The 26,027-nt window shown below is 44.0% G+C and overlaps 3 protein-coding genes across 4 annotated transcripts in view; 1 reads left to right on the top strand and 2 right to left on the bottom strand.

The window, feature by feature from the left end:
• Positions 1–13,609, top strand: part of LOC115113761 (granule associated Rac and RHOG effector protein 1-like) — a 49,007-nt gene extending 35,398 nt beyond the window's left edge. The window contains 11 exon segments of the mRNA XM_065013172.1: positions 4,499–4,639; positions 4,984–5,079; positions 5,228–5,389; positions 6,175–6,333; positions 7,780–7,877; positions 8,202–8,327; positions 8,541–9,601; positions 10,693–10,858; positions 11,174–11,311; positions 11,453–11,531; positions 11,727–13,609. Of these exon segments, the coding sequence (XP_064869244.1) occupies positions 4,499–4,639; positions 4,984–5,079; positions 5,228–5,389; positions 6,175–6,333; positions 7,780–7,877; positions 8,202–8,327; positions 8,541–9,601; positions 10,693–10,858; positions 11,174–11,311; positions 11,453–11,531; positions 11,727–12,044 (2,544 nt within the window). The 3' untranslated portion in view covers positions 12,045–13,609.
• Positions 13,610–13,965: 356 nt separating this feature from the next.
• On the bottom strand, positions 13,966–15,339 carry ss18l2 (ss18, like 2). The gene is made up of 4 exons (XM_029641741.2): positions 15,145–15,339; positions 14,871–14,947; positions 14,222–14,302; positions 13,966–14,101 (listed from the first exon to the last, which is right to left on the bottom strand). Exons 1-4 carry the CDS (start codon positions 15,211–15,213, stop codon positions 14,071–14,073), a joined length of 258 nt encoding a protein of 85 aa, XP_029497601.1. The 5' UTR covers positions 15,214–15,339; the 3' UTR covers positions 13,966–14,070.
• A 2,073-nt stretch (positions 15,340–17,412) lies between these two features.
• LOC115113760 (protein LSM14 homolog A-like) lies at positions 17,413–24,559 on the bottom strand. Of its 2 annotated transcripts, none has more exons than XM_029641737.2 (9): positions 24,251–24,559; positions 23,634–23,797; positions 23,371–23,518; positions 21,913–22,092; positions 21,618–21,692; positions 21,242–21,421; positions 20,880–21,051; positions 20,458–20,737; positions 17,413–20,237 (listed from the first exon to the last, which is right to left on the bottom strand). In XM_029641737.2, exons 1-9 carry the CDS (start codon positions 24,369–24,371, stop codon positions 20,214–20,216), a joined length of 1,344 nt encoding a protein of 447 aa, XP_029497597.1. In that variant the 5' UTR covers positions 24,372–24,559; the 3' UTR covers positions 17,413–20,213. The 2 variants fall into 2 exon arrangements, with proteins under 2 accessions (XP_029497597.1, XP_029497598.1); XM_029641738.2 differs by having other exon boundaries at positions 17,413–20,234.
• Between the last annotated feature and the right edge of the window lie 1,468 nt (positions 24,560–26,027).

Below are 26,027 nucleotides of genomic sequence, written 5' to 3'. Positions count from 1 at the left end.
CATTGGTTCTCAAACTTTTTGACCCACAACCCCCTAAAGCAGTGGTTCAAAGCTCGTTTACCCCACGCATGTACAAATATTTATCTTTACCCCTTTTTCTCCCCAATTTTGTGGTATCCAATTGTTTTAGTAGCTACCATCTTGTAGCGACGAGACAACTCTCGTACGGGCTTGGGAGAGACTAAGGTTGAAAGTCATGCGTCCTCCGATACACAACCCAACCAAGCCGCACTGCTTCTTAACACTGCGCGCATCCAACCCAGAAGCCAGCCGCACCAATGTGTCGGAGGAAACACCGTGCACCTGGCAACCTTGGTTAGCGCGCACTGCGCCCGGCCCGCCACAGGAGTCGCTGGTGCGCGATGAGACAAGGATATCCCTACCGGCCAAACCCTCCCTAACCCAGACGACGCTAGGCCAATTGTGCGTCACCCCACGGACCTCCCGGTCGGTTACGACAGCCTCGCGCGAACCCAGAGACTCTGGTGGCAGTACAGCGCCCTTAACCACTGCGCCACCCGGGAGGCCCCAATGAACACTTATTTTAACTTAATATACATCAATAAAATCTATTTAGCCTCAAGTAAATAATGAAACATGTTCAATTTGGTTTAAATAATGCAAAAACAAAGTGTTGGAGAAAGTAAAAGTGCAATATTTGCCATGTAAGAAAGCTAACGTTTCAGTTCCTTGCTCAGAACATATGAAAGCTGGTGTTTCCTTTTAACATGAGTCTTCAATATTCCCAGGTAAGAAGTTTTAGGTTGTAGTTATTATAGGACTATTTCCCTCTATACCATTTGTATTTCATTAACCTTTGACTATTGGATGTTCTTATAGGCACTTTAGTATTGCCAGTGTAACAGTATAGCTTCCGTCCCTCTCCTCGCTCCTCCCTGGGCTCGAACCAGGAACACATCGACAACAGCCATCTTCGAAGCAGCGTTACCCATGCTGAGCAAGGGAAACAACCACTCCAAGGCTCAGAGTGAGCGAGTGACGTTTAAAACGCTATTAGTGCGCGCTAACTAGCCAGCCATTTCACTTCGGTTACACCAGCCTCATCTCGGGAGTTGATATGCTTGAAGTCATAAACAGCGCAATGCTTGACGCACAACGAAGAGCTGCTGGCAAAACGCACAAAAGTGCTGTTTGAATGAATGTTTACGCGCCTGCTTCTGCCTACCACCGCTCAGTCAGATACTTGTATGCTCATTCAGATTATATGCACCGCATGACACACTAGATAATATCTAGTAATATCATCAACCATCTGTAGTTAACTAGTGATTGTTTTTTATAAGATAAGTTTAATGCTAGCTAGCAACTTACCTTGGCTTACTGCATTCGCATAACAGGCAGTCTGCTTGTGGAGTGCAACAAGAGGCAGGTCGTTATTGCGTTGGACTAGTTAAATGTAAGGTTGCAAGATCGGATCCCCCGAGCTGACAAGGTGAAAATCTGTCATTCTACCCCTGAACGAGGCAGTTAACCCACAATTCCTAGGCCGTCATTGAAAATAAGAATGTTCTTAACTGACTTTCCTAGTTAAATAAAGGTGTAAAAATAAATAAATACAAATTTGAAAAATCTGTGTGCAAAAATACCGATTTCCGATTGTTATGAAAACTTGAAATCGGCCCTAATTAATCGGTCGACCTCTAGTACATACCTCAACCAGAAGCCATGGATTACATGCAACATTCGCACTGAGATAAAGGGTAGAGCTGCCGCTTTCAAGGTGCGGGACTCTAATCCGGAAGCTTACATGAAATCCAGCTATGCCCTGCGACGAACCATCACAGGCAAAGCGTCAATACGGGGCTAAGATTGAATCATACCACACCGGCTCCGACGCTCGTCGGATGTGGCAGGGCTTGCAAACTATTAGACTACAAAGGGTAGCACAGCCGCAAGCTGCCCAGTGACACGAGCCTACCAGACGAGCTAAATCACTTCTATGCTCGATTCGAGGCAAGCAACACCGAGGCATGCATGAGAGCATCAGCTGTTCCGGACGACTGTGTGTTCACGCTCTCCGTAGCCGTAAGACGTTTAAACAGGTCAACATACACAAGGCTGCGGGGCCAGACGGATTACTAGGACGTGTGCTCCGGGCATGTGCTGATCAACTGGCAGGTGCCTTCACTGACATTTTCAACATGTCCCTGATTGAGTCTGTAATACCAACATGCTTCAAGCAGACCACCAAAGTCCCTGTGCCCAAGAACACTAAGGCAACCTGCCTAAATGACTACAGACCTGTAACACCCATGTCCGTTGCCATGAAGTGCTTTGAAAGGCTGGTAATGGCTCACATCAACACCATTATCCCAGAAACCCTAGACCCACTCCAATTTGCATACCGCCCAAACATATCCACAGATGATGCAATCTCTATTGCACTCCACACTGCCCTTTCCCACCTGGACAAAAGGAACACCTTTGTGAGAATGCTGTTCATTGACTACAGCTCAGCGTTCAACACCATAGTACCCTCAAAGCTCATCACTAAGCTAAGGACCCTGGGACTAAACACCTCCCTCTGCTACTGGATCCTGGACTTCCTGACAGGCTGCCCCCAGGTGGTGAGGGTAGGTAGCAACACATCTGCCACGCTGATCCTCAACACTGGCGCTCCCCAGGGGTGCGTTCTCAGTCCCCTCCAGTACTCCCTGTTCACCCACAACTGCATGGCCAGGCACGACTCCAACACCATCATTAAAAGTTTGCTGACGACACAACAGTGGTAGGGCTGATCACCGACAACGACGAGACAGCCTATAGGGAGGAGGTCAGAGACCTGGCCGGGTGGTGCCAGAATAACAAACTATCCCACAATGTAACCAAGACTAAAGAGATGATTGTGGACTACAGGAAAAGGAGCACCGAGCATGTCCCCATTCTCATCGATGGAGCTGTAGTGGAGCAGGTTGAGAGCTTCAAATTCCTTTGTGTCCACAACAACAAACTAGATTGGTCCAAACACACCAAGACAGTCGTGAAGAGGGCACGACAAAACCTATTTCCCCCTCAGGAGACTAAAAAGATTTGGCATGGGTCCTGAGATCCTCAAAAGGTTCTACAGCTGAAACATCGAGAGCATCCTGACTGGTTGCATCACTGCCTGGTACGGCAATTGCTCAGCCTCTGACTGCAAGGCACTTCAGAGGGTATTGCGTACGGCCCAGTACATCACTGGGGCAAAGCTGCCTGCCATCCAGGACCTCTACACCAGGCGGTGTCAGAGGAAGGCCATAATTGTCAAAGACCCCAGCCACCCCAGTCATGGACTGTTCTCTCTACTACCGCATGGCAAGCGGTACCGGAGTGCCAAGTCTAGGTCAAAAAGGCTTCTCAAAAGTTTTTACCCCCAAGCCATAAGACTCCTGAACAGGTAACCAAATGGTTACCCGGACTATTTGCATTGTGTGCCCCCCCCAACCCCTCTTTTACGCTGCTGCTACTCTGTTTATCTTATATGCATAGTCACTTTAACTATACATTCATTTACATACTACCTAAATTGGCCCGACCAACCAGTGCTCCCGCACATTGGCTAACCGGGCTATCTGCATTGTGTACCACCACCCGCCAACCCCTCTTTTACGCTTCTGCTACTCTCTGTTCATCATATATGCACAGTCACTTTAACGATACCTACATGTACATACTATCTCTATAAGCCTGACTAACAGGTGTCTGTATATAGCCTTGCTACTCTTTTTTTCAAATGTCTTTCTACTGTTTTATTTCTTTACTTACACACACACCTTTTTTTTTGGCACCATTGGTTAGAGCCTGTAAGTAAGCATTTCACTAAGGTTTACACCTGTTGTATTCGGCGCAAGTGACAAATAAACTTGGATTTGGTTTGAATGTTTTATTCACATTTTGCATTTGTATCTGAAAGTCATTTAATGTTAGCAGTCAATCTCAACTAGGTATGGATGTCATGTCACTTCTCTGTAGTCCAGAACCCTATTCTTCCCATCTTCATCCCAAAGTATTGAATGCAATGTGACATTACAGCCATCTTTAGACATGTAGCCACCCATACTAGGCCTATCTGAAATATGGAAATGATTAATGAAAATCTCCAGGTAGCCTGTTATTGTTCTGGCAAAGATGCCTCCGTAGGAGATTTCTAAACTGTGTTTTATCTGGATAATACAAACAATAGACCTACTGTTTTTGTCTGGTCATCAATATGTGTAACTTTTTGGTTCTGAAGCACAGATTACATGTTTTTGAGATGACAATTTAGTGCAATACTGTAGGCCTATATTAGAAATCAGATGAAATGGGTGAAGGTATATAAAATCTAAATGGTAGGGTATTTGTATTTTTCCCATTCAGTTTCACACTCGTGACCCATTTTCTGCACACCCTGCTGTAATGCAGATTAGCAGAGCAGATGCAGGGTGTGTAAGGGTTGTACTAGGGTATGTGATGCTGTGTGTAAACTGCTATGTGACCTGAGACTGCTGTGTTCCAGGCCACGGGACGTCTGAGGGAGAGGGGACGTGACGGCTGCCTGGCAGGCATCCAGGTCCAGCAGCTCTTCTGCTCCAACAACCCCAACATCCCTGATCACCATCTGAAGGAGCTCAACATGAAGATCGACAATGCCTTACAGGTAGATGGCGACACGCGGCAGGACCACCACAGCCTTGGTCAATGTCTGAAATGACACCCTATTCCCCAATATAGGCTTGTGCACTGCTTTTGACCAGAGCCCTATTCCTGGTAATTTTCCCTGTAAAGTGCAATATTTTTAATCAGGGCTCTGGTCAATAGTATTGCACTATATATGGAATAGGGTGCCATTTCTAACTGGGTCACTTGTGCCTTACAGAACAAAGGCTGCTTCAAATCAATGTGTTGATGGCTTGGATATGAAAGGACTGGATGAAGCAATAGCTAGCCTGACTTAATTACATGTTAATTTTATACAAATTATTTTCTCTTTTCTCTCGCCAGGCTTATAAAGCAGCACTAGAAAGTATGGGCCACAGTGAATATGCACTGAAGGCTGGCTTTCACCTCAATCCCAAATCTGTGGAGGCAGCTTTACAGGTATATTTACTCTAAGCACAGGACATATTACAGCTCATTAGGAATGGTAAAGCCTTGTATTATAGTGGCTGTGATAAGAGCAAAACCCTGCCTCTAACCTATTTTTACATCCTGTGTCTGTGCCTGTCTCTCTCTGTCTACTATGTAGGGCTGCTGCAGTGAGGCAGAGGCCCAGCAGGCTGGCAGGATGCAGACCATCTCCCAGCCCATTCAATGTGAGCTGCCTACCATCCCTGTGCAGATTGGCGCCCACTTCCTCAAAGGAGTGTCCTTCAACGAATCGGCGGCTGACAACCTCAAACTGAAAACGGTATGTCTGTTATGGAGGACTTGATTTTATAGAATGTTCAGATATTGCATAGAACATATATGATTGTCATGTTAAATCGGGAGTCATCAGCTTGGGAGTCATATTCAGCTCTATTCATTACATTTCTATCTACAACATTGTAAATACACCCCTGGCCTTGGCTCGCTGGCATCCTGGCGCTAGGCTACTGTGATGGGTGGTTTCCTAAGTCTTTCATAGTTTGACCTTGCTGACCAGAATGAGTCACTCTGCTCTCTCTAGGAAGTGAGAGCCGCTTAGACGGTCATTTCAACCTCTGATGACTTACGTGGGCTGTGAGTCTTGTATTTGGCAAGGCTTTAATGTTTTGATGTATTAACACTTATTCCATGGTACATCTGATGCCTTGGGTCTGGATAGAATCAGAATCTGCTTCGTTAGTTTACAATGAGATTCTCCCCCAGTCTATGGGACAAAACTATCTGTCAGTTATCTGACTCACCATTTACCGGATTCAGAAATAACAGCACGTTCATCGGGACCCTTTAAACTAGAGAGCCTAGACACTTTAACAAGAGGGGACTTTGTAGTTGCTACTGTTTCCTGTTCTGGTCTATGTTAGTGTTTTAGAAGAGATGAATAGGACCCACACACTCACTTGTTCCACCATACCTTTTTATTTGGCAAAAAAATGAACAAAGTTTCAATCCAAAGTGGATCTTTGTCAGGTCCACATTACTGCTGCTGATGCAAAGCACTAACTAGTCTTGTGTTTTCACACCGGCCACCCTGTTTTGTATCCTCAGCACACCATGTTGCAGCTCATTAAAGAGGCAGTGGGGCAGAACGGAGTGACCCCCCGGGACGACTCCCCCGTCACTGAGGTCCTCAACCAGGTCTGCCCTTCCAGCTGGAGAATGGCCTGCAAGACCGCCGTCCAGTTACTGTTCGCTCAGGCGGGACTGGTGAGTACAAAGCACTTAAGATGTCAACAAGGGCATCAAAGTCACCCAGCTTAAAATACTTGTCTCATTTAGTTGTCAACATAAACATTTACATTACATTTAAGTCATTTAGCAGACGCTCTTATCCATGTTGTCTCATCTTAAATTAGCTGATGGATTGTTTTGCTTTAGCAGTAGGTCCATGAGGTTCAATAGACTTCACTTATTTTATGAAAAGGTAAAGGAATATTTAATTTGTTAGAGGTCCCTGCCTTGGGCAGATTCACTAACTCTACAGCCTCTGCTTAGTGAAGCCTCTACATTATAGCTCTGGGCCAGGCTGCAAGTTTGTAGTCTATTGTAACCTAGAGCCCATTGTTTGGGAGGTGTGTAATCGAGATGATGGGAAGGTATGTTGGGTTCCTTTGAACGGCCAAGAGGTGTAAACAAACTCATTGTAGACACACAGTGACGCCAACATTCCTGCAGCATCTGGGTAAAGGATGGGGTCATCTGGTTGGATCTTCAAACAGATCTCTGGCTGTTCACTTTGAAATGAGTCTCCCCCAGCCAACAGAGAGAAAGCAGCAGTCCTCCTACTCTACCTTATTTCCTCAGTGTGGTCTGTAATATTTAGTGCGTCAGGCCTGGGGAGTGTTCTTATCCACCCATCAGCAGCGCTGAGTGTAAAACAATCCCTGGTGGTGGATGGGAGCTTTATATGAACTCCTTATCTGAGCTCTGAAGTACAGACAGTGGGAGCCTGCATAGCAGCCTAAGAGGAGACCACCTTCTCTTAACATTACTCATAGAGTGGATTTGCCAGACAGTGAAAATGGCTTTGTTCTTTCTGGGACATTCATTTTCAAATTCTCAACACCTGAATTGGCCAATTCTCCTTTTTTGGGAGCCTATGCTGCTGCATCTCGCTGTCGTTTTTCTCTCTCTCTGCCTGTGACCTTGTTAGTCTGGGACCTGGTGGGTGTGGTGGTATGTGTCTCACAGGCCTGGACTCAGCCCTCTGACTGCCCAGGAGTCCTGAGGATACACCTGCTATATAAATAACAATAGGCTGACTTCCTGTGAGACAGGAAGGGTCCTCCCCTCCCCAAGTTGCATTTGTCTAGAAGGTAGAGCCTCTTTCAAAGAACTACTGGAAAATATGGGGCTGGATATCTGGAAGCATGTATATTTGTTGTTCACCCAAAGTAGGTTGCATTGGCTTTGCCCACATGTTCTGACTATGGGCAGACTTAGTAGTATATCTATCTATTATTTTAGAGGAGACTGATGTGTTATTGTGGAAAGAAATTGGTACTCTCTGCTTTACTTACAGTCAGAGTTGAGAGAAAAAAATTGCCAATATAATCCTGTAGAATTGCTTGCACAAGCGTAGCTGACTGTGAGGGAATGCATTCTATTAGAAGCTGTGGTGATGCAGCTCTCTGAATGACTCTGTGTGGACAGGTGGTTGTTGACACTGCTCAGATGGAGAACAAGGAAGCCTATGCTCCACAGATTGCTCTGGAGGGCTCCAGAGTTGTGGTACAAGTACCCTCCACATGGTGAGTAGGATTATTCATATTTGTCTCTTCTGCCCTCTGTGGAAAAACAATCTGCTTGCTTTACAGGTCCAAAAAAGAATTTGGCAAATAAATTTAGCTTGCTTTACAGTTTTATCTTAGCAAGGGAATTCCAAGTATTCAGAATCCTTAGACATACAATTGGCTAAATCAGCAAACTACATACTTTCTATCTGCATAAGCCAACACTGAACTCAATCAACTATCACATTTGGACAGTAAAGTGAAGTATTAACAGACCCATAAATGTATTTGTGTTATGTTGGACATGCCAGTCGTGCTGTGTCCTGACTGTCCTGTGTGTAGGTGCCTGAAAGAGGACCCAGCCACCATGTCTCTGTTGCAGCGGAGTCTGGACCCAGAGAAGACCCTCGGCCTGGTGGACGTGCTATATACCGCCGTCTTTGACATCAATATGTGGAAGGAGTGCAAGTGAGTGGATGTGTATTGTCCAAGGCATTTGCATTTTTAATTCCTAGAAAGAATCAACCTGCTGTGTGTTCACATTGGCATGAGCTGACAGAGGTATAGCCCTCATTCTCAAGCTTTAGTTTACATTTGCCCTGAAAGAAAATCTTGAAAAATCTAGCTAGCTGTTGTAATTTTCCATGCCATTGAATGCTTATGTATCTTCTCCCTCCACAGAGAACAGGCCTTGCCCACCATTCAGATGCAATTACAGCGGGAGAGCCCTGACTACGGGATGCAGGTAGACCTGCCTCCTGGAAATGGCTCCAAAGCCTCCAGTGGACTGCCCAAAACTATCTCCAAGCTAACTTCCAAATTCACAAAGAAGGCCCCTTCCAGCTCTGTGTCCAGTGGTGGTGGGGGCAGCTACTCCATTCCCAGCACCCCGTCCCATAGCATGCTCTCCTCTAGCAGCAGCTCTGAAGACCAGCAGTTTAAGAGCCTGGGTCACGCAGTAGACGGAAGACTGCAGAGCATCTTACAGCTGGGCAACCTGTCCAGCAACCCAGACCCCACCCAGCCCCAGAACGGTTCAGTGTGTGACGACCAGGGCATGAACCTCCCCACGGACCAGGAGATGCAGGACGTCATTGACTTTCTCTCAGGTTTCAATATGGGCAAGTCACAGCAAGCCTCCCCACTGGTCAAAAGGAGGAACTCTGTAGCGTCTGCCAACGCCGCCGAGCTGAAGCCCCCGAGCGGAGCCACCGACCGAACCCCAACCTCTCAAGCTGTCTCCCACAGTTCACTGCAGCCCCCTACCCAGAGTATTCCCCAGCATCAGCAGCCAGTGCAGCAGCAACAGCCACCACCACCACAGCAGCTCTCCCAGCAGGTACTGCAGTACTACCAACACCTCCTCCAGCCTATTGGTCAGCAGCAGCATTCTCCACCTCAGCTGCCCTCCCAACAGCCTCCACCCCAGGCTCTTCCCCAGCAGAGAATGCCAAGCAAGTGGCTGAGTGGTTCCAGCCAGCAGCAGCCTCCTCCCCAGGGCCCCCCTCCCCCATCAGGGCTCTCCCCCCTGGGGCCAATTGGCCAGTGGGGCTCACCTGGCCTCCCAGACCTGAGCTCGGACCTGTACAGCCTGGGGCTGGTCAGCACCTACATGGACAGTGTCATGACTGAGATGCTGGGGCAGAAGCCACAAGGTCCCCGCAACAACACCTGGCCCAACAGGGACCAGAACGAGGGGGTGTTTGGTGTGCTGGGAGACACTTTGCCCTTTGACCCCGCAGGTGAGTCATTTTTATCCCTTATCCACAAACCCAGATAACACTCTGGGTTCCTCTGACTAATGTGGGTTGTGTTCAGTAGGGAGTGAACATTTTGGAACAGATTGAAACGGGGAGGTACTACGGTGTTCCTCACTGAACATAACCTAGGTGGTTGATAATAACACTTCAGAGCAGTGTGTGACCTGCATATTGTCATGTTGAAGGATGCAGTCAACTACAACGGCTCCATATAATAACAATGAAAGTTGGCTCCTTCCTGCACATCGTTGGTCAAAGTGTAGCCAGGGTGAGATCCAGTGTCTTGACCTCCGATAAAGAAAAGTAGCCTCCTTTAGGACAGTGTTATTCCCCCTCCCTCCCCATTATCAGTAGGTCTGGGTTGTGGTGGTGAGGCAGGCAGCTCACAGCCTCCAGGGATTCCATGGTAGGAGAGAACTGTGTCAGCAGTGGGGCTTGGAGCTGTGTTGACTGGGCTGTTTCATTACAAAGACCGAGAAGGAAAAAGGTAATACTACTGTTTAGCACTGCAGTCATTATGCCTGGAGAGGATATGATGCTTTTGATTTTTCTTGGGGTTTTGTGGTTTGGAGATGTGCTTACATAATCTCTTTGTAACCATTAAAGCCATTTGGGGTGGTGATATTTCGCTGACAAAGATTTCTGATCTAGTTTGTCTGATTTCCATACGAATAGAATGAATAGCGGCCATTATCTGGTGCAACCTGAGGAAGTGAAAAACCTTCATAGCCACATTTGCACAAACTCTGAACTACAGGACCTTACTAGTCTCTCCAAATGCACTGTAAGTGTAGGTTGTCTGACAGTGAGCAGCTGTCCCCCCCCCCAGAAGTTCTGATGTTATAATTTTAAATGTTATGCTGAATTTACAATGTCAGTTGCTGTTTTTACAGTGCAGCAGACTCTTTTTATTTCAGAGCAGAGGCCATTGTGTTCAGCTGGCTTACGGCTATTGTGCTTTTTCTGCTATGGTAGACAGTCTGGCTGAATGGATTGAGATGTGGGGTACACACACACACACAGAAAAGCTGAGGATGTTAAACTGAACTGTGTTTTCTCTCTTTCATATGCAGTTGGCTCTGACCCTGAGTTTGCGCGTTACGTTGCCGGAGTCAGCCAGGCCATGCAGCAGAAACGGCAGGTGCAGCACATCCGTCGACCCAGCAACACCCGCGGCAACTGGCCCGTCTCTGATGAGCAGCACAGGACCTGGTCCCACCCAGAGTACTACAGTGAGGGGTACGTTCCCCAATCACAATCAACACCTAACATCTCATTGATACACACATCTCTGTATATGGCATAGGGCTCTATATAGTCTGCCAAAAGTACTACAGGGTACTTCATTCAAGGCTCTATACACCACTCCATCTCACATGACACATGCCTACTAGTACAATTTATTCACACCTCTTTGTATATAACATCTCTCTAGAAAGTATGCCAATCAATCTTACATGCCTCTTAGTGACGTTGGATTTGTAGAATGGTAAGAACAAGATGTTCATAGTGTTTCAAGTAGTTCTGACTGAGAATGCAACGTATGTGAAACAGGGAGGTGGTCCACAGCAGCTGGTCAGCCAATCAGGGAGACTCTGCCAGCTCCAGTGATGAGACGTCCTCAGCCAATGGGGACAGCCTGTTCTCCATGTTCTCTGGACCTGATCTTGTTGCAGCCGTCAAACAAAGAAGGTACAACTGAGTCACCATGTATTAAATGTACACCATAGTATATTACTGTTCTTTTGGTTTCCCTACAACCTGTTTTTTTGTTCATGATGTGAACTATCGATATTGTGCTGTAGAGCTTCATGTCTCCTCTTCTGCCTGTAGAAAACACAGCTGTGGTGAGCAGGAGGTGTGTACCCTTCCCTCTCCTCCCCTCCATCACTTGGGAGATGATAATAACCAGGTAAGGAAAGTGTGTGTACTTAAGTCTGTGGGCAGTACAGTAATTGGGCCAGACAATTGAAGCCTCTATCATTCACTGCATCTGTATATATGATTATATTGAATATCTTTAAATGTTAACATTGACCCCTTTTATTTATTTTTGCTAAAGATCTTGTATTGATCAACTCCTATTTCCATCCATTCTACTCCACAGGAAAGCAAAACTAAAACTTGGCCGCCGAAGGCCCCATGGCAGCACTCCACTCACACTCAACACAACACCATGCCCAATCCAAGCTCTTCCCTGTACCAGATGAACATCCCTTCCAGCCAATGGAGTGATTCCATGCAGATGTTGCAGTCTCCGGTGTGGTCCACTGCCAGTGACTGCCCTCCCTCCACCGGGATCTCCTCTGGCTTCTCTCCCTACACCCAGCAGCATCAGCAACAACAGCACAAACCCATCAGCAAGGGCTTTAAATCCTTCCCCATCAAACATGAACACAGGCCCTCTTACCTTAACCAGTACTGATACAGACCAAACAAATGAGTCCATTGGCATGGTAGAATAGCTGTAGCTGTATTTCTGAAGCAAGTTCCGCTGTGACCATTAGTAATGTTGCCCTTTTGGAATAAACATTAAATTGAACAGTCTGTGTTTTCAGGCAAAATTGCATTGTTCATACTGGCTTAACATTTTATGTATTTTTCCATTTCAAACACCCCCTATTTGAAAAAGACATTCTAAACTGCCATGTAAAAGCTGAAAGCAATGCATGTCATGCTGGCAGCAGTTAGTCTGCCTGATAAAGTTTATACTGTGTTTCCTCAGACGAGCTTGAAACATGCACGGCCATCATCCACTTTTCTTCTCCTTCTGAAAATGTGTAAGGGATAAGATTTTAGGGGGTGGGCTCTAAACGAGGCACTCCAGTTTTCCCCTTAATTGTATACTGTCTACATAGCTGTAACTGCCAAATCTCATGTAAGATGATTCAGACTACAGCTAACATCTACTGTTCCATAGCTTGTAAATTACTGAAGTTGAAATATAAATAATAATTTACTACTTTTTATTAAGAGGCTTTGAGCAGGCTCAGCATAAATATTATAATCATTGCAGAGGTGTAATTGAAAAAAAATACTACTTTTTCAACAACTGACAGAGTTAAAGATATATAGCAGTAACTATGTGCCATGTTGGTATTAATAGCACTTCCATAATATTATTTTCCAACCAAAGTGTTGTTCAGAAGAAATGGTGCTGAAGAGAAGTCGGTTTATTATATTGATCATTAAAGTTAGAGCCCTAGAGCATTAGGGAAAGTCTTTATGATCAAAAAGTGCATTAATTTCCTTTTCTTTCCCCGATTGGCAGTTCACTTCAGAATGACACTAACTCAAACCTAATGTTTGTTCCTTTAAAATACAATATTTTCATGTACAAATAGACAGTATTAATCTTATTTTTGTATTTTCTTACATGTTCTACAATTACTGTATATGTTACTTAACACAATTCCCCCCAGATGTGAAGGCACATTCATTTCTTTAGTTCAGAGTTTAACTACACCATATCTATAAAGGTTACCAAATATGCCATTATAAACAAACATTGTGTAGGGTATTTTTCTTTTGCCCATCTTCAGTTTCTATGGCTACGGGCTGTATTTAAAGGCCCAGAATGTTAACTTTTTGTGATGTTTGCGGATGCCAATGTTGCCTGTATTTATGAAATGACACAATGTTTTCTGAAAACTAACATACCATGTTTACAGAGATGTTTGCTGTATAAATATCTTTTTATAGTTTTGTGCTTTGCACAATCAAAATATAGGGTTTGTTGCATTGTCTGTGTTATTTCCCAAACTTGTGCTGCTTTTTTTTTTTTTTACATCTTTAAAGACCTTGGACTGTAACCGTTAGCATTTTTTAGCTGTGTCAAAATGGTTTACTAGTGGCATCTACAAAAAAGTTACCCTGACAGAAGATATGAAGGGGGACTGCTTGGCTTCTTGTTCTCTTGAGCTGGCAACTTAATCTTCCCAAGTGTACCAGCAATGCAACAAAAATGAATAAAAATTACTAGCAATTGAATATTGTGGTATTTTCTATGACTTCATGCATGATCCTTTAATTTGAGGGGTGACAGGCTGCCTAGTAGGCTGTTGTACATCTAGTTCTCTGGTGGTGTCTGGTTTTAACTAGCAGGCTTGAAGTCAGAACTTTGCTGTAACATATTTTACCTTAAGTCCACTGAACTGCAACCCTTGTCAGTAATATATAATAGCCATTGTCCAAGGCTACCCCTAGTAGTGTATTTCAAACTTCACAATGCTGGCGGTGACTTGCCCACGAACTGACCTGTTGGGATTAATGTTGATATTCTGCAAAAGCTCAATATGCCCAAACTCAATTATTAAATGCACCTTGTGTTACTTTACAGCAGTAGGTCAGGAAAAAATTTGCAAAATTTATTTTCAATAAAATGATAGATGTGAATCAGTTCAGAGGAAATAGCCTAATATGTATGATGGCTTTATGTCCATTCTGGGCTGTCAATGTTGGTGCCTCTCCATTGGTGGGGATCTGAAAATTGGAATCTGAGTCAATTTGCAACCCGTCACTGGTTAACATTGACAAACAATTAAAACAACAGTCAAGCAATGAATGTAGCTGGTTGCATTTTCATTGAGGGACAAAACATACGTTTGTGGTTGGAGCCAAGTTTGGCTGGCGTCTGCTATGGTTCCCAGGTAAACAATGTTGCGGTGCAAGATCTGTTGATATCTGGTGGAGAAAAGTTGTTTCCAGTATGGTAGTTAAAACACAGCAGGGAGGCCAACCCTATTCCTCAGCACCCTATTCCAGCCCTACCATAATTATTTACAATTTGAAGTTCCTGATGAGTATTTGTCACAGGTGTACACCTTACCATGAGATGCTTACTTACAAGCCCTTAACCAACAATGCAGTTAAGAGTTACCATTTTTACTTTAAGTAAATATTTAACTGAGTCAATGTGCGGGGTACAGGTTAGTCGATGCATGTTGGTAGGGTTAAAGTAACTATGCATAGATAACAGCAAGTCTGTTAAGAACACATTCTTATTTACAATGCTGGGCCAATTGTACACCGCCCTATGGGACTCCCAATCACGGCCAGATGTGATACAGCCTGGATTCGAACCAGGGACTGTAGTGACATCTTGCACTGAGATGCAGTGCCTTAGAACGCTGCACCACTCTGAATCGGGTGTGTTCATATAGAGCTGGTTAAAAACCTGCAAACCCAATAGCTCCAGGAGAAGGGTTGACATCACCAAATAACACATAGATATGGATGAAGTTGAACTTACTGTACACATTCCATTGCGCGTCCTTTTTGCATGTACTCTGTGATGCACCTTACCAGCTGGTCATTTTCGTCCAGTAACTGAAAGTTGGAAAATATGAAAAACTTTTAACACAGTTGGAAACTTGTTTACCGAAGCTACCACCTTGTATGATAGAATGTAGGCCAAATAACAAACCAGTTGTACAGCTAGCTAATGAGCTAGACACAGTTGAAAAACATTCTAGCTAAATGCTACACAGATTAACATAACCAAACTGATAGCTAACGTTACTTACTCTTTGGATGGTTTCTTGGTTGATCTGAGCTTTTCCTCTATGTCTTTTCGGTACAAAAGCAACAGACATTTTGAGTTACATTGAATGACAAACGTTAGACAGTGGCTGTGACTACGACTGGGCTAATATTAGCTAGCTATAGAGGACATCCACCATCTTTGCTCGTACTGCCTGGGATTTTCGGTCGTCACTTTACCACAGCCACGAAGTCATAAAACCCGCCCATTTCTACAATTTATCTTCTTAACCACTAATTTTAAACCTAACCCAAACCTTCAATTATGACCCAAAAGTCCATTTTTGTTTTTATGATTTTTTACGATATAGCCATCATGACTTTGCGGCTGTGGTAACTAGTGGAAACGGATTTTCGTTTATTTCTTAGTCGAATATGTACCAGTTCAATTTCAATCCATTGTCCCATTGTCCCTTACCCTGATATAGGAGGATCCTGCTAACCTGTGGATAGGCTAATTGATCAAATCAATTGTATTAGTCACATGCGCCGAATTCAACAGGTGTCGACCTTACAGTGAAATGCTTACATACGAGCCCCTAACCAACAATGCAGTTTTAAAAAATACGGATAAGAATACGTAATAAAAGTAACAAGTAATTAAAGAGCAGCAGTAAAATAACAATAGCGACTGTATACAGTGGGTACTGGTACAGAGTCAAAGCGCTGGGGCACCGTTTAGTTGAGGTAATATGTACATGTAGGTAGAGTTATTAAAGTGACTATGCATAGATGATAACAACCGAGAGTAGCAGCGGCTTAAAGGGGGCTATGTAAATAGTCTGGGTGCCATTTGATTAGGTGTTCAGGAGTCTTATGGCTCGGGGGTTGAAGCTGTTTAGAAGCCTCTTGGACCTAGACTTGGCGCTCCGATACTGCTTGCAGTGCGGAAGCATAGAGAACAGTCTATGACTAGGGTGGCTGGAGTCTTGGGGCCTTCCTCTGACACCACCTGGTATAGAGGTCCTGGATGGCAGGAAGTTGCCATACTAGGCAGTGATGCAACCAGTCAGGATGCTCTCGATGGTGCAGCAGTAGAACCTTTTGAGGATCTGAGGACCCATGCCAAATCTTTTCAGTCTCCTGACAGGGAGTAGGTCATGTCATGTCCTCTTCACGACTGTCTTGGTGTGCTTGGACCATGTTAGTTTGTTGGGGATGTAGACACCAAGGAACTTGAAGCTCTCGGTCCTCTTTTTCCTGTAGTCCACAATCATCTCCTTAGTCTTGATCACATTGAGGGAGAGGTTGTTGTCCTGGCACCACACGGCCAGGTCTCTGACCTCCCTATAGGCTGTCTTGTTGTGTCATCGGCAAACTTTATGTGTTGGAGTCATGCCTGGCCATGCAGTCATGTGTGAACAAGGAGTACCGGAGGGGCTCCTGTGTTGAGGATCAGCGTAGCGGATGTGTTGTTACCTATCCTTACCACCTGGGGGTGGCCCGTCAGGAAGTCCAGTTGCAGAGGGAGGTGTTTAGTCCAAGGGCTATTAGCTTATTGATGAGCTTTGAGGGCACTATGGTGTTGAACGCTGAGCTGTAGTCAATGAATAGCATTCTCACATAGGTTTATTTTGTTTAGGTGGGAAAAGGCAGTGTGGAGTGCAATAGAGATTGCGTCATCTGTGGATCTGTTGGGGCGCTATACAAATTGTGGAGTGGATCTAGGTTTCCTGGGTTAATGGTGTTGATGTGAGCCATGACGAGCCTTTCGAAGCACTTCATGGCTACAGACGTGAGTGCTACGGGTCGGTAGTCATTTAGGCAGGTTACCTTAGTGTTCTTGGGCACATAGCTTCCGCTATATCGCTTTCATCTATCCAGTTGTTTTGGAAAGGAGTAGGATGAGAAGTAGCTAGGGAGTGAAGTGAAAAAAACAGTCAAGGCCCGTGCTAGTGCGCATGTCAAAATCTAATGTTTGTAAACAAACTACTGAAACTTCAGAAAAACTCAACCCAATGCTTTCCACAGAAGCATGTCTATAAAAATGTCCAAACTACATATACATGTTCCCCCTTCTCTAGAAAAGACCATAAACATATTTCAAATAGTAACTGAAGTCAGAGCCTTAAAGAGTAATTATAAAACATGGACATACAAAAATGCTATGAGCATGGAAGGTTTGGTAGAAGGCAATAATTACATTTCTCCTAAAATCTTGAAAGATATGTGAACTGAGTAGTGTAGAACATGCAGTGTCCACAGTTCTTGGAAGGCAACTCTTGACTATCAATATAATAAAAACAAGGAAATGGTTATTGAACAATTGTTTATTTTTTATCTGGAGTAAAAACCTGTCTGCATAGGGCGGCCCAATTGAAGTACACCATGCTGTTCAACTGCTTTATTTAGAAACAATATCTGGCTTTATTATTCCGGAGGTCAGAAGGAGTAACTCATGTAGTCAAAACGCTACAGTAATATGTAGGTAATATGCACTGTTTGAAATCTCAAATTAGCTCTGGACCTGACACCGATGTGGTTATTGCAACTGCCCAGGCACATGTGTATAATCCTTGTTCGGAGTCACTATTTTGTGTTTTATCACAAGGCAAGGCTGCCATAGCCCCATACAAGCCATCTTGATCTCGCAAGCTCAAAGATCAGGGTGATTCCTACAAGGATAAGGCTGCCATACATTGCTCTGTATTATCAATCTGTACAACAATTCAGTCAAACTGCACATTTATGAACTACAGGATATATTGGCCTAGTTGCCCAACATTTTTTATGATCTAGATCAGGTTAATTTTGTAGTGTTTTCAAATAGTACATGTTACATATTGTCATCATACTGTAGGTCAATTTAAAGATAAATACATAACCCCCCTTCCTTCACTCCCAAACATACTGACAAAAAGTGAGAATATCAAACAATCCAACCCCATTCTCTGCTGGTTTAAACATCCAGTTCACATCCCTGTATCTTATACGTAAAAAGAAAATATCCCATAAAAAAAAATCTGAATCTTTTCCAGAGGTGTGATTTTATGGATAATCCTCCAAACTGCTAGCACTGGACAATAGACAGTGCTCAATAGACTTCCCCAAGCATGGGGAAAGGGACAAAGCTTAGAGCACCGATGCGGTTTATTACAAATGCTGGAATTTGATCACTAGGAATTCTTCCAGAAGCTTAGTAGATTGGTTTTAAGGCCTGGAGTAACTACACTACTTTTCTTGTATCGAACTTCTTCCAACAAGTGAATTTCATTTGTTTCCTTCAACCTCATGTAAACTTAGTGGTTGGACTTAAACAAAATAAATCGATAACCAACCCTAGCTGTGCAGAATATTATTGCTGAATATGAAGATTTTTCCTACGTTATACAGCCCTTACTCTCCAACATATTTTGTCACTACAACAAATAGATGGGCAGTTCTCAATTTCTTTTTTCAGAACAAGCTTGCATGAGAATCACTTCTGTGCAAGGCTACTACGCAGTCCATACAGCTGGTGAATGAGACAATTTTTCACTGAAGTTGCATTAGGGGGACTAAAAAACAGCATCTTTGGGTTTAGAGTTGAGCACACCAGATTGTTGTTTTAGATGCAACACAATACAAGGGCAAGCATGCCAATAGACCATCAAGTAAAGAGTCTGCCAGAAAAATGTTAACATACATCAGTAACACTTGAACTGCAAATTGTTTTGAAACAGAATAAGTAGCCCAATGCTCCCAGTCCCATTCCATACTGCGGACAAGACCAATCTGCTTACACAGCAGTCTACGTCAGAACCAGCCATCTTCTCTTGCAGGGCAAACATTTAGAGGTCAACAATGACTTAACTCCATAGACACTTGTTAAGCAGCTAGTTAAAACATGGCAGTTAATTCAATTCATATTCAAGCACTGGGGAGATGGAGAAGGCTAGACAGACATTTCTAATGACTGATGCTCCAAGTTCAGTCATGATTGTTGCAGAAAAGCCTCCCTTGACTACAGTAAAGAGCAAGTCACCAACACTACATTTAACAAAAATATGCCAGAGCAAATATGTGCGTTGCACACCATCACTGAATCACAGACTGCAGTCCTTTCCAACACGACCTGTAGTTGGCAACCAGCATTAGCGGATGTTGGGATACACTGAGCCTTATTAGAGGGGGGTAGAGAAAACTTCCCAACATCTCTGAATCAATTCATTTCATATGCATTTCTAAAACCAGAAGTTAAGTGGCAACCACACAATATCTTTGGGGCAGAAATAACAGTGTGATGCAGTAGAAAATACATTCCTTCAATATGATTATAAAACGAATGATCCCGATTACTGAAAATGCTCCATAATACAAAGTGTTTTCAGGATGTCCGACCTACTCCAATCTTGTATAAATAGCTTATGTTAAAGGTGTGAACTGACTACCTTAATTTGAAGGCAGGATCTCTACAAAAAAGTGAGCCTATGATTTAAACCACTTATCTACTTGATGTACCCCAAGAACATTTACATTTGAGTCTTTTAGCAGGAACACCACAAGAGTTTCTCTGACTAAGAAACTTGGCAAAGTACAGCAGAACATCAAAACACGGGACAAATGGCTACTGAGATAGACTAGGAGAATATAAAAAACAAAAACTGTGACCAGGCAGGCGATGTAGCATTTTAGTGCTCCTAAGTTACATTGCAGGATATATCCAAAAAATAAAGCTATTTTCAGGGATCAAAGTACTCACAGTATCAGCGTTCTTCTGCATACATCTTTACACAACAGAACATTATCAAATACAATTTTAGTAAGAAACTCAAATAGATGCAAAAATACTGAATAATTCCACTGCAGTACAGTATTTACACAAGTTCTTGTCCCTCTGATTACTGGATAATATCAAACCACACTCAAATTTTCAAAAGCACATATTCCTTTGTTGTATTTTTCAGAGAGAAAAAAAAGAAATTTGTAAAGAAGCTGCATTCACACCCGTTGAAATCAAGCAGTCAACCCCAGTGCTGGTGGTAAATTTACAGAGTATGTCTTCATTATTTTGGACAAATATTTCTGGACCATGAAGGGCTACAATTCTTGGTGGATCCGTCTTTCTGGTGCACTACGCGGCCACTTTGTTATCCTTCTGGAATAAAGCAAAACATGTTTAGACTTGTGAACACACAACCAGCCTTTAATATGGAGACAAAGACTTGCATCATATGGAACTTCACTTGCATCATAAGTGCGATGTTAGGTTGTCTTGTCCTTTGTTGTGTGTGCACATGTACATTTAACTTTTGAATAATAAAAATCGGCAACAATTTTAAATGTGGTGTAAACCCAAATGGTAAGGAATGATTTACCCTGTATTCATATTCAACAAACTCCCGGCCACCTCTGCTGCTTCCTCGGAATCCTCCCCTGAAGCCGGGTGGGGCCCCACGGGGGGGTCCAAAGGAACCTCTGCTCATGGCACGCCCTCTGCCCCCACGGAAGCCCATGCCGCCACGACTTCCTCTGAAGCCTCCCCGGCCTCGGTTGTGCCTCAGTGGGATGCCAAAGGTCTCCGAATTCATTCTCCTCTCCTCAGCCCAAGTCTGCCTCCTTGGGAATCCTGAACCTCCAGATCGCTCAGCTGCTTTCCTGTAAATACAAAATGAGACCTTTAATGCCAAAGACGAACCCACCCGACATGCTTTGGATTTCCATTAGTATGAGACTATCAATACCACAAAGCACATAAATAAAAATACAAAAATTGGTCAAGAGAGCAAAGGGGACATGCCTTGTATCATCAGAAGAAATGTTGTCAAAGAAGGACTTAGTTTTGTCGTAGTAAACACTGGCCACCACAGATTCCTCTTCCTCAGCATTGCCTTCACTGTTCTGTGTCTCCACTCCAGAATCTGCCTTCTCATCTCCATTAAGAGCCTTCTCTGCTTTATCAGGCCTGTCATCTATGTTAGACAATTAAAAGGGGGTAAACAATTTTCTTCATAAATTTGGATTAAGCTAAGAGGATACAAAGAGTACACAAAATATCAACAAGTTCCAAAACAGTGGCAGCCTGGGATTTTAGGTAGGAACCCAGGCTAGGCCATGACATAACTGCTGCATGGAACATGCTATAATAATTACAAATAGTACCTTTCAGTTTGAGTTTGTTCTGAAACTCTTTTTCAATCTCCTCCTTGTTGAACTGAGCGTTGGCAGTCTCAAAGTCAAAGTCCTGATCAAATTTCATGGGACCGTCCCTGTGTGGGTTGAAGCGGCCTCTTCCACGGTGACCACCTCCACGACCACGGCGCTGAGGGGGAGGACCACCGGCTGGGAAGACAGGACAGCAGAGTCCGACAATAACAGAGCAGCGTTTAGATGATAAATTATTTGAATCCATGTAGATCTTATCTTGACAGAAAAACATGGACACATTAATACCAGTAAGGCAGTATACAACAGAAGCTAGGGCGAGAGTTTTAACAGGTTAACAAGTACACTGGTAGTTTAATGAGAACCATCTCACCACATTGACGGTTATTCCGGTTGTCGCCACCACCTTGCTCAGAATCTGGTCTGGGTATTTTCTGAACCTCAGGGCCTAAACAGTACAAAATAAAGGACCAAACTCACAATTATTTGGGCATATCAGTCAAGTACAACATTATTCTAAACTATAAAGCCATATGGCCAGGTGCTTCACTTAGAGCTAGGTGATCAAGCAATTGTTCTAAACAGGCAATATAGACTAGTCTGTGTGACAGCAGTGTATTGTAGGCATTCAGGCCAAGCCTGGCTACAGCCTCCCCCTCCAGCCTCACCCCTCCTCTGTTCCAGGATGTCTGGGGGCTTCTGGTTGCCTGGGGTAGTGATGGGCCTGGCTGGTGGGCCAGCTGAGCTCCTTTGTCCCACTGGTGCAGGGGCAGTGGTGGGAGAAGTCTGCACTGCCTGCTCCAGGGAAGGGCTCTTCCTCAGAGGGTCCAGCTGGGGACTGGTGCGACCTAGAGGACAAGGCAGGGGTTAGCCCAAGATGTAATCTTAAGGAGCCTACCATTACTCCGATAAGGTCCAAGGACCGTATATGATATATTCAAAGGAAGACTGGCTCCAGCAGCCAACATATACATACACACAATTTTTAGTTTTTATTTGAGTCCTTTTTACTCCCTAATTATTCGATCTTGGCTCATTGCTGCAGCTCCCAAACAGGCTCGGGAGAGGCGAAGGTGGAGACATGCCTCCTCCAAAACCTGACCCACTTAACCACGCTCGCCAGCTTAACTTGGAAGCCAGCCGCACCAATGTGTCAGAGGAAACACAGTTCAACTGGCATATGGAGTCAGCCCGCAGGCACCTGACCAGCCACAAGGAGTCGCTAGAGCGCGATGAACCAAGTAAAGCCCCACCGGCCAAACCCTTAACCTGACGACGCTGGGCCAATTGTGCGCCATCCTATGGGACACCTGACCACGGACGGTTGTGGCACAGTCCGGGATATGAAGCCAGGACTGTAGTAACGCCTCTAGCACTACTGCATTCAGTGCTTTAGACTGCTGCGCCACTCGGGAGCCCCAAATACTCAATTTAAACTGCGATACAGTTCTAGAAACATAAAGCACTTCATCTTCAAAAAAAAAAAATCACAACTGCAAAATACACACTTGCTGTTTTAACCAACTTTATCACAGTTGAAGCCAACAGCATTTTTCAGTGACACGTTTCTGGCAGCCTTCTTCAGTTACACACAGGTGTTTGGAGCATGCTAGATAGCCAATTTGCACAGGTGGTTCCTGTCTTCCGTAAACACGCGCTGTAACATGGAGATATGGCCGTATGGGAGCACTAACCCTATAAATGTAATCTTTTCTTTAATAATTTCTCTGATATGAAAGATAAGACCCCTATGCTTCCAAAACTGTACAGCAAGTGATGCATGCTAATGTTCAGACCGAGTGTTGGGTTTCTTAACAAAAACTCCCCCATACAGAAGACACCATCATCCAATTACTTGTGTACTGTAATGGAACTGAGTGATCAAAGGCTAGGCAGGGATGTGATTATAATAATGCAAGAAGTGCAGTGCTCCACTGATGTTAACTGCAAGCAACATACCACATAAAATTGTATGATATTGTGAGGCAGATATGCTAAAGAAAAAAAGTACTAGTTCCAACAGCATTGCATTACACACTGACAATACAAGAGCTTTCAAGATCATTCTTCATTTCAGACATCTCAGAGATGATAGAATGGCGAAGCAACAAGATGAATGTACCAACCTCCACCAACAACTCCAAACTGCTGGGACACCAGGGGGCTTGGGTTAAACTGGCTGTAAGGGGGGACAGGAGCCCTGCTGCTAAAGGGTGCATATGAGCCCACAGACTGGAATGATGGGGGTGGAGCATTGGTGGATCCAATAGAGGACTGGGGAAGTAAAACAAAATGTTGAACAACCACATTTAGAACTATTATTAAATACATAAAAAAGCAAATACATTTACAAATGAATCATCATTGACTAGAGCAATGTCCTGCTTACTTGAACAATGGCAGGGTCCTGAGGCAGGGAGCTGGTGGCTTTCGGTGGCTCGCAAACAGTCAGGTCCTTGATATCACTCCCTCTGAAGATGATGTACTCGAAGACTTCATCCCGTGGTGGAATTGGCCTGTCAGTAGGGCGGTCCTCAGTGCCAAAGGAGCGGACTGTTTGTATAAACAAATACCAGACAGAGACAGATTACAACAGTGTCACTATCATTGATTGTCTGCCAGATAATCCGCTATTCATTGTAGTCTAGTATTAACAAAATGAAACGCCGTGCAGGATCTGATTTCCCATCACCACATTAACCGCTAACTAATCATGCAAGTTGGCTGAAACGATAACCCGGTCAACTAATTTATGCAACAACAAAGCATGAATGAAACAGGCCAGGGCGTTTGCAGTGAAACGGGCTAGCTAAATTAACTATGCTAACTTAAACTAGCCTGCCACAAGCATTATTAAGCATTCGACAAAGCTACTAGCCATGCTAACTAGCATTGTGAACAATTTGACAGTGACAGACTAAATGCCTGCACAGCGTTACTAGTAAAAAAGTGAGGTGTTTTCAATTTATCGACTTATTTTTTTGCAAGGTATACGTTTTAACTTACCTTTGGCGAGAGCAACAGTCGAATTTTCGGTGTCAATTGTGTATAAAATTCCTTCATAACGAATCTCGGCCTTCGAGATTAGGCTAATTTTACTCCCGATGTAGGGCGTCCCTCCACTCATACCGTCTTCCTTTTTCTTTGAGTGTGGAAAACAAATATATATTACAAAAGTATATGGCAAGTAACTAGCTATTTTATTTAGTCCTGTTTGTACACTTCTAACAAAGAATATTGCCCGTTCGTTCTTCCACCAATTTGCTAGCACCACGACATGGCCGTTTTCATATGATGCCTTGCCTCACCGCATAGAATGGTGGGAAATCCTCTCTGTAAACCGTAAATATCGCGAGTTTTCACGGGATCATGCTACCTTTCAAAGATTACTGGTCTAAGGTTAGTTTTGTGTTTCTCGCCCTACTGGATACTTTCTGGGATTGGGAGAGAGAAACTGATCCTAGATCTGAGACTGCCAACTAGAGTTTATGTACATTTTTCATTGCTGCCACTGGATATCTTATCGCCCAACTCTCTCGCCCATCCCTTAAGCACAAAAATACATAAAAAGACAACGTTTGTTTAATTAAGCAATTTCCACAATGTGTCATTTATTTTACTGTAATCTGCAATAAAGACTAGGGTGCAGTTGCAATCTTCTTCATCTAACAAAATGTCCTTCCAGCAGTTCCAGACACAGCTAGCCGCAGCAACAAACCTTGACTGGTGGGGACATGTTGATGGAAGAGATCATTGACACATTAAATTATTTGGTCTACTAAATATTTCCAGTTGTGTCTGTGGCAAGTGTCAAAATAAAATCTCTTTGACAACAAATACAATATGTCCAAGGGACCATATGCTACACTATATTTGATGTGAAGTCCATGGAGAATAAGAGCATCTCCTCCCTCACTGCACTGAGGCTAGGAAACACTGTCACCACAGATAAATCCAGGATAATTAAGAATTTCAATAAGCATTTTTCGACGGCTGGCCATGCTTTCCACCTGGCTAACCCTACCACGGTCAACAGCCCTGCACCCCCCACAGCAACTTGCCCAAGCCTCCCCATTTCTCCTTCACCCAAATCCAGATAGCTGATGTTCTGAAAGAGTTGCAAAATCTGGACCCCTACAAATCAGCTGGGCTAGACAATCTGGAATCTCTCTTTCTAAAAGTATCTGCCGAAATTGTTGCAGCCCCTATTACTAGCCTGTTCAACCTCTCTTTCGTATCGTTTGAGATCCCCAAAGTTTGAAAAGCTGCCGCGGTCATCCCGCTCTTCAAAGTGGGAGACACTCTAGACCCAAACTGCTACAGACCTACCCTGCCTTTCTAAGGTCTTCGAAAGCCAAGTTAACAAACATATCACCAACCATTTTGAATTCCACGTACCTTCTCCGCTATGCAATCTGGTTGCCGAGGTGCACCTCAGCCACGCTCAAGGTCCTAAACGATATCATAACTGCCATCGATAAAAGACAATACTGCGCAGCCATATTCATCGACCTGGCCAAGGCTTTCGACTCTGTCAATCACCACATTCTTATCGGCAGACTCAACAGCCATGGTTTCTTAAATGACTGCCTTGCCTGGTTCACCAACTACTTCTCAGACAGAGTTCAGTATGTCAAATCGGAGGGCCTATTGTCCGGACCTCTGGCAGTCTCTATGGGTGTGCCACAGGGTTCAATTCTCGGGCCAACTATTTTCTCTGTATACATCAATGATGTCGCGCTTGCTGCTGGTGATTCTCTGAACCACCTCTACGAAGACGACA

Source organism: Oncorhynchus nerka, linkage group LG28 (assembly GCF_034236695.1).
Source record: "Oncorhynchus nerka isolate Pitt River linkage group LG28, Oner_Uvic_2.0, whole genome shotgun sequence".
NCBI lineage: Eukaryota > Metazoa > Chordata > Actinopteri > Salmoniformes > Salmonidae > Oncorhynchus > Oncorhynchus nerka.
The sequence above is the reverse complement of the archived record's forward strand: the minus strand, read 5'-3'. Positions and strand labels throughout refer to the sequence as shown.

Excerpts from the sequence above, each read along its gene's own strand:
- LOC115113760 (XM_029641737.2), bottom strand. The coding sequence starts at position 24,371 with ATGAGTGGAGGGACGCCCTACATCGGGAGTAAAATTAGCCTAATCTCG. Across the intron at positions 23,519-23,633 it reads AGGACCCTGCCATTGTTCAA|TCCTCTATTGGATCCACCAA; the intron begins GTAAGCAGGACA and ends TTACTTCCCCAG. Across the intron at positions 20,238-20,457 it reads TTGTTGAATATGAATACAGG|AAGGATAACAAAGTGGCCGC; the intron begins GTAAATCATTCC and ends GCTTTATTCCAG.
- ss18l2 (XM_029641741.2), bottom strand. The coding sequence starts at position 15,213 with ATGTCTGTTGCTTTTGTACCGAAAAGACATAGAGGAAAAGCTCAGATC. Across the intron at positions 14,948-15,144 it reads ACCAAGAAACCATCCAAAGA|TTACTGGACGAAAATGACCA; the intron begins GTAAGTAACGTT and ends TCCAACTTTCAG. Across the intron at positions 14,102-14,221 it reads ACTTGGCTCCAACCACAAAC|ATCCCCACCAATGGAGAGGC; the intron begins GTATGTTTTGTC and ends TCCAATTTTCAG.